We start from the raw sequence: 7,623 nt of genomic DNA, 5'->3' as shown, positions 1-7,623 counted from the left end.
TGAGTGAAGGTGATTGTGAATTGAACATATGAATCTATGATTGTGTTTGTGCTCTCTGTCTCAAAGAGTTTTTTTTTGCTTTTTGCTGGTGTTTGGGTTTGTGAGTAAAGTTATATTATATAGATAAGAGAGAGAGACACACACACACACACACACACACACACACACATATATATATATATAGAGAGAGAGAGAGAGAGAGAGAGAGAGAGAGAGAGAGAGAGAGAGAGAGAGAGCAGAGCAGAGCAGAGTCTATAAAGATTAGAGAATATATTAGTGTTCGACTGTTATTGTTTGGTAGTTAGACAATAATAGGGACAAGTTACAGAAAAAGGAACAGTGATTCAACTTTCAAGGGATAAAAATGTAAAGTTAGGAAAAGTGTGTTGTTGGTAGTGCATAATAAATTCATAGTATTGGTAGTGTGACTGGGTGAGTGACAGAAATATGGAGACTGTGCGTGCCTGTAGTTGGTAAATGTGCTAACTGTCTTGTTGGGCTCACAATTTACTTGTTGTAATGGGTATATGGATATCCTACAATGGGAAGTTCCTAAAGAAAAAATTTAGTACTTAGGATGCGATTGCCTTCCTTCTTCCTAAGGTCGTTTGCTCTTAGTTTCTCTCTCTCTTTATATCTTCCTAGTTCCTTGCCCTCTTGTGTCTAACCACTTTCTCTCCCACTCTTTTCCTATTTATAGCCTTCTTTAGTGGGTCAGCAATGATTGATTTTAGAATTTTTCGTGCAGGTGGGACCCTTTAGGATTATTCCTGACAAGCGGGGCCCCACTTTGGAAACACGGATTTCAACCTTTGGGACTTGCAACAGACATCGGATGTTGCTCAACGGCGATATCCCCCAAGGCATTACCGAGATACCCCGAAGTGGACCCTAAGAACTAACCAGTCCACGACCCAATCTGCCGAGCACCATGGATTGGGCCAACAGGGGAATTATTATCCGACCTATAACCCATGGGCCTACCAATAATGGACCGATAACTGTACAATCTCCCATAGGCCTATCAATAATGGGCTGACAACTGTACAGAGATAAAGGCAAAGATACAAAGACAAAGACAAAAGACAACGACAAATAATAAAATGCCACACAAATTTAAGAAAATAAAATTGTCACCTTGTGTCTATTGTTAACTCATAATACTGTAACTAGTAATTTGAAATTAGATAACTTTACAAATTGAAAACTAGTGAGAAATACTAAATTTATAATTAAATGCATCATGCATGTTACCTAGATTGTAGTATTTGTCTTTACTTAGTAACAACAATTAGTCCATTTGTGAGATAATATATATATATATATAATTCTTATTTTATTTGTAGATCATAAGAAAATCAACTAAAATGTTTGATTTTTTCAAAAGAAAAGATTCAAATTAGTTAATATAGTATAGCCAACAACTAATGTTGCTATTCCAATTCCAAAAAACGTTGATGTTCCAATTCTATAAAATGTTCATTACCAAATTCTAGAAAATATCGATGTTCCAATTCCAGAAAATGTTGATATCCCAATTCCAGAAAATTACCATATCCCTTAAACAAAATTTCAAAAAGTTGATTTTGATTCTTTGGATTATGATCCCGGAACACATAAACAAATATGGGAATATCATGTTAATCGACATGATGACATTCGACGGGCTGACATTAAAAATTGTCTGCACCAACCTTGTCAAGATACACACAAAAAAAACAGAGAACACAATTGTAGCTTTCAAGCTTCTTGCTTTGAATACCAATCAACATGGCTTGAATATTCTACAATAGAAGATGCAGCTTATTGTCTACCCTGCTTTATCTTTCATAAGCCAAATGGGGTTGTGGGAAAAATATAATTGGTGGATTTAGAAATTAGAAAAAAGTTGGGGTAAAAATTGTTATTTTCAAAGTCATATAGGGAAAGATCCTAACTTGGCTCATAGAGTAGCAGAGAAAATGTGTAAGGATTTGATGAATCAATTGTAGCATTTACAAAAGGTGATTACAAAAGGTGATTGATCATTTCACCATAGAACAAATTGCAAATAATTGGTCACAACTAAAGGCCTCAATTTATGTTGCCTACATCTTGCCTTTCTAGGTTTTCTAGGAGGACCATGTGAATGCATGTAGAAGCATGCATATGCATGGTCATGGAAATCCATGCACATCCCTTGCCAGTAGGTAGCACGCAAGAACTACATCTGAACCAAACCTTTTCTAATCTAGCATGCTTTTGACTAATAAAGCAATAAACCTAAGCTACAAAACAAGACATTAAAGTAGTAAGAACATAAAAGAAAGGAAAAGAAAAGGTAAGAGATATACCTCAAACAAAGAGCTCTTCGAGCTTTGATTTTAACGGTTCCCTTTAGTCAATCTATCAAGACAAAAACCAGAAGGTTAGTAAGCTTTTACTATAGGGTTTAGACCGAAATTGGTCCCAACCAAGAAAACTTTAACTATAGGATATTTTAGAATAAAAACTCTCTTTGATTACTACTTTTTAGTGAATTTAGTGTGTTTTGGGAAAGGGTCATGGGGCCATTTTATAGTGATCAAAGAGGGTGAAGGTTTCTTTCTAACCGATATAAGATGAGCTTTGCATCCTTTTTATCATTAAAACTTTTCTTACAGGGCATTCTATAACACTATATGTGCATCTGCACATGCATGATCGATGCATGCGTAGGGTTTCTATAGGTTTTTCTTTTAAGAAAACATCCTCAAAGTTAAAGATTTTCTATAGTTAGGCTCTAGACTAGTCATGGACCCTTCTAGTGATATCGTCATTAGGGAACGGGGGCTTAAGTTGTAAATGGTACAAAATGAGGTATTTACACACATGAAGAGTAAAGAATATCTAACAAGCTCATAATCATAGATTCATTAAAATTACCTTCCAAAGATCTTTCAACCCATTTTCCAATGAAAGTAAAGATAGTTTGTGTTTGAATCAACACAATACTTGAATTAAAGACTTTTCCAAGTAAATCAAATCAGAGGATTGTACCTACAAATTTATCAATACAAAATTAATTTATAAAACTATTTCAATTGTTTGATTCCCAAACATAAGATTTCGTGTTTACAATGATATCTTGTTCATTTTAAATCCCATTTAGGCTCGTGAACTATAAAATTGAAGAGAATTAAATTATTTGCATCATGGACTATAAATTACCCAATCATATGGTTAGATCGTTTTTGGTCAAATATGGGTTGATTATGGTCACACTTTTTGAAAAATGCTTGAAAATATTAATTTTGACATAAAAATGTTAGTATTTGAGTGAAATTTTGACTTAGTGTGATTGCTAGTGAACAAAGACAAAGATTGGTCAACATAGGCATTTTGGTCATTTAGAAGTTAAACGTGATAAACGTGGATAATTTGAGGTCTGATCAGGATAAATTCCAACAATTTTAAATATTCTTCAGACTTCATGATTAAAATGGTAATTTTTTTGTAATTTTGTGAAAAATATGAGATTTTAGCATGCAAAACGAAGTAGGTAAAACACAGTATCAAGTTAAATTTCTGTACATTGGTGTGAATGGATCATTAACTATAGTTGAAATAACTCTTTGTATCAAATCCATTAATATGGTCAGAAATTTCCATAAGTTGTTTACAAAAACAGTAAATACATAACCAGTTCTTAACAGAGATGGTGGGGTTAGAAATATGTGAGTATGCATGGTACGGTACCCGAATATTATAGAGTGACCCTATAAGAAATTTCTCCAATTATCATACTAAAATTTGACTTTTATTATGATTAATGATATACATATGTGTTGTACGTACACAATGCTAGGATCAAGATCCACTCTAACAGTAAGAGATGGAGTAATTGCTTTTATTTTTAGAAAGAAACACCCACTTTCCAACATCATAAACAAGAAAGAAAGAAAGACGTTTAATTTACAACTGATGAAATAGCTTATTCTCTAGTGGGAGTTGGAAGCAGTTTATAATTCCCTCGAATTTCAACCAATCCTGCAAATGACAAAGAAACAAAAGAATGGAATTAGTCAGTACGAAATTAAACAGGAAGTTTGTACTGATGAAAAAGGAACGAAAACACCAAAGAAAGAAAGAAGGTATAAACTGTACAGAGATAAAGGCAAAGATACAAAGACAAAGACAAAAGACAACGACAAATAATAAAATGCCACACAAATTTAAGAAAATAAAATTGTCACCTTGTGTCTATTGTTAACTTATAATACTGTAACTAGTAATTTGAAATTAGATAACTTTACAAATTGAAAACTAGTGAGAAATACTAAATTTATAATTAAATGCATCATGCATGTTACCTAGATTGTAGTATTTGTCTTTACTTAGTAACAACAATTAGTCCATTTGTGAGATAATATATATATATATATAATTCTTATTTTATTTGTAGATCATAAGAAAATCAACTAAAATGTTTGATTTTTTCAAAAGAAAAGATTCAAATTAGTTAATATAGTATAGCCAACAACTAATGTTGCTATTCCAATTCCAAAAAACGTTGATGTTCCAATTCTATAAAATGTTCATTACCAAATTCTAGAAAATATCGATGTTCCAATTCCAGAAAATGTTGATATCCCAATTCCAGAAAATTACCATATCCCTTAAACAAAATTTCAAAAAGTTGATTTTGATTCTTTGGATTATGATCCCGGAACACATAAACAAATATGGGAATATCATGTTAATCGACATGATGACATTCGACGGGCTGACATTAAAAATTGTCTGCACCAACCTTGTCAAGATACACACAAAAAAAACAGAGAACACAATTGTAGCTTTCAAGCTTCTTGCTTTGAATACCAATCAACATGGCTTGAATATTCTACAATAGAAGATGCAGCTTATTGTCTACCCTGCTTTATCTTTCATAAGCCAAATGGGGTTGTGGGAAAAATATAATTGGTGGATTTAGAAATTAGAAAAAAGTTGGGGTAAAAATTGTTATTTTCAAAGTCATATAGGGAAAGATCCTAACTTGGCTCATAGAGTAGCAGAGAAAATGTGTAAGGATTTGATGAATCAATTGTAGCATTTACAAAAGGTGATTACAAAAGGTGATTGATCATTTCACCATAGAACAAATTGCAAATAATTGGTCACAACTAAAGGCCTCAATTTATGTTGCCTACATCTTGCCTTTCTAGGTTTTCTAGGAGGACCATGTGAATGCATGTAGAAGCATGCATATGCATGGTCATGGAAATCCATGCACATCCCTTGCCAGTAGGTAGCACGCAAGAACTACATCTGAACCAAACCTTTTCTAATCTAGCATGCTTTTGACTAATAAAGCAATAAACCTAAGCTACAAAACAAGACATTAAAGTAGTAAGAACATAAAAGAAAGGAAAAGAAAAGGTAAGAGATATACCTCAAACAAAGAGCTCTTTGAGCTTTGATTTTAACGGTTCCCTTTAGTCAATCTATCAAGACAAAAACCAGAAGGTTAGTAAGCTTTTACTATAGGGTTTAGACCGAAATTGGTCCCAACCAAGAAAACTTTAACTAGAGGATATTTTAGAATAAAAACTCTCTTTGATTACTACTTTTTAGTGAATTTAGTGTGTGTTGGGAAAGGGTCATGGGGCCATTTTATAGTGATCAAAGAGGGTGAAGGTTTCTTTCTAACCGATATAAAATGAGCTTTGCATCCTTTTTATCATTAAAACTTTTCTTACAGGGCATTCTATAACACTATATGTGCATCTGCACATGCATGATCGATGCATGCGTAGGGTTTCTATAGGTTTTTCTTTTAAGAAAACATCCTCAAAGTTAAAGATTTTCTATAGTTAGGCTCTAGACTAGTCATGGACCCTTCTAGTGATATCGTCATTAGGGAACGGGGGCTTGAGTTGTAAATGGTACAAAATGAGGTATTTACACACATGAAGAGTAAAGAATATCTAACAAGCTCATAATCATAGATTCATTAAAATTACCTTCCAAAGATCTTTCAACCCATTTTCCAATGAAAGTAAAGATAGTTTGTGTTTGAATCAACACAATACTTGAATTAAAGACTTTTCCAAGTAAATCAAATCAGAGGATTGTACCTACAAATTTATCAATACAAAATTAATTTATAAAACTATTTCAATTGTTTGATTCCCAAACATAAGATTTCATGTTTACAATGATATCTTGTTCATTTTAAATCCCATTTAGGCTCGTGAACTATAAAATTGAAGAGAATTAAATTATTTGCGACATGGACTATAAATTACCCAATCATATGGTTAGATCGTTTTTGGTCAAATATGGATTGATTATGGTCAAACTTTTTGAAAAATGCTTGAAAATATTAATTTTGACATAAAAATGTTAGTATTTGGTGTGAATGGATCATTAACTATAGTTGAAATAACTCTTTGTATCAAATCCATTAATATGGTCAGAAATTTCCATAAGTTGTTTACAAAAACAGTAAATACATAACCAGTTCTTAACAGAGATGGTGGGGTTAGAAATATGTGAGTATGCATGGTACGGTACCCGAATATTATAGAGTGACCCTATAAGAAATTTCTCCAATTATCATACTAAAATTTGACTTTTATTATGATTAATGATATACATATGTGTTGTACGTACACAATGCTAGGATCAAGATCCACTCTAACAGTAAGAGATGGAGTAATTGCTTTTATTTTTAGAAAGAAACACCCACTTTCCAACATCATAAACAAGAAAGAAAGAAAGACGTTTAATTTACAACTGATGAAATAGCTTATTCTCTAGTGGGAGTTGGAAGCAGTTTATAATTCCCTCGAATTTCAACCAATCCTGCAAATGACAAAGAAACAAAAGAATGGAATTAGTCAGTACGAAATTAAACAGGAAGTTTGTACTGATGAAAAAGGAACGAAAACACCAAAGAAAGAAAGAAGGTATTATTTAATTAAGATGAAAGAGGTGGGAGTAAGCACTTGGAACAATCGACGTTTGGTGAAACAGTGAATGGCAAACTGATTCCACAGTCGCTAGGAAGAGTCTGGGCTGCTTGGGCATTTGGATTTATCTTTTGGGCTGCTGTCTTAATGCACTCACAAGCAGCCTTCTTATCAGCAGAAGTTGACGCCGCAGATGCAAGACCTGAGACTCCAGAACAACATGCAGCTGGTGGCTTCCCAGTGCCCTTCTCTAGGTAGCTCACACATGGTCTCAGATACTTAACTACGTCGCTACATGCAATTGTGGCCTCTGAACCTGGGGCTAGTAATAACATCAGAAGCAGCACAACTGCGGCCGTGGGTTGATTAGTTGCAACTTTGGGGTGTTTCATAGTTAGAGAGATTTAGGAGAGAGAAACTATAGAGCTTGCTCTTGATGTTTGATGTTTTAACAATTTCACCTTTATAAGAAATTCAGAAGAAGCTCAAGATTGCAAGAAAGGTGTGAAAATCAAAAGGAAAGAAATTAATTGTCACTTTGATTATTATTGAGACATTATTGAGTGCAAGAAATAGAGGGAATAAATAAGTCATTTTGATTTCCCTTTATTTCTTCTTTCATTAGGTTCAGAGGCCAAAGTTAGGTAGGATTGACAAATGAAGTAGGAACCAAATCAGAGACTAAACATAG

General features: G+C 33.3%; 1 protein-coding gene and 1 long non-coding RNA gene across 2 annotated transcripts; both read right to left on the bottom strand.

Moving 5' to 3' along the window:
- Positions 1-1,746: 1,746 nt before the first annotated feature.
- Positions 1,747-4,110, bottom strand: LOC136067338 (uncharacterized). Its single transcript, XR_010628817.1, has 2 exons — positions 2,905-4,110; positions 1,747-2,385 (listed from the first exon to the last, which is right to left on the bottom strand). It is a non-coding gene; the product is annotated as an uncharacterized LOC136067338 (long non-coding RNA).
- A 2,463-nt stretch (positions 4,111-6,573) lies between these two features.
- Positions 6,574-7,401, bottom strand: LOC112022577 (non-specific lipid-transfer protein 8). Its single transcript, XM_024055196.2, has 2 exons — positions 6,969-7,401; positions 6,574-6,825 (listed from the first exon to the last, which is right to left on the bottom strand). The coding sequence occupies exons 1-2, from the start codon at positions 7,322-7,324 to the stop codon at positions 6,816-6,818; spliced, it is 366 nt and encodes a 121-aa protein (XP_023910964.1). The 5' UTR covers positions 7,325-7,401; the 3' UTR covers positions 6,574-6,815.
- Positions 7,402-7,623: the final 222 nt, after the last annotated feature.

This window comes from Quercus suber, unplaced genomic scaffold (genome assembly GCF_002906115.3).
Source record: "Quercus suber isolate HL8 unplaced genomic scaffold, Cork oak 2.0 scaffold_68, whole genome shotgun sequence".
Classification (NCBI taxonomy): Eukaryota; Viridiplantae; Streptophyta; class Magnoliopsida; order Fagales; family Fagaceae; genus Quercus; species Quercus suber.
This window is presented reverse-complemented; position numbering and strand designations above follow the sequence as displayed.

Bases quoted from the DNA above. Each gene is read 5' to 3' on its own strand.
- LOC112022577 (XM_024055196.2), bottom strand. From the start codon at position 7,324: ATGAAACACCCCAAAGTTGCAACTAATCAACCCACGGCCGCAGTTGTG.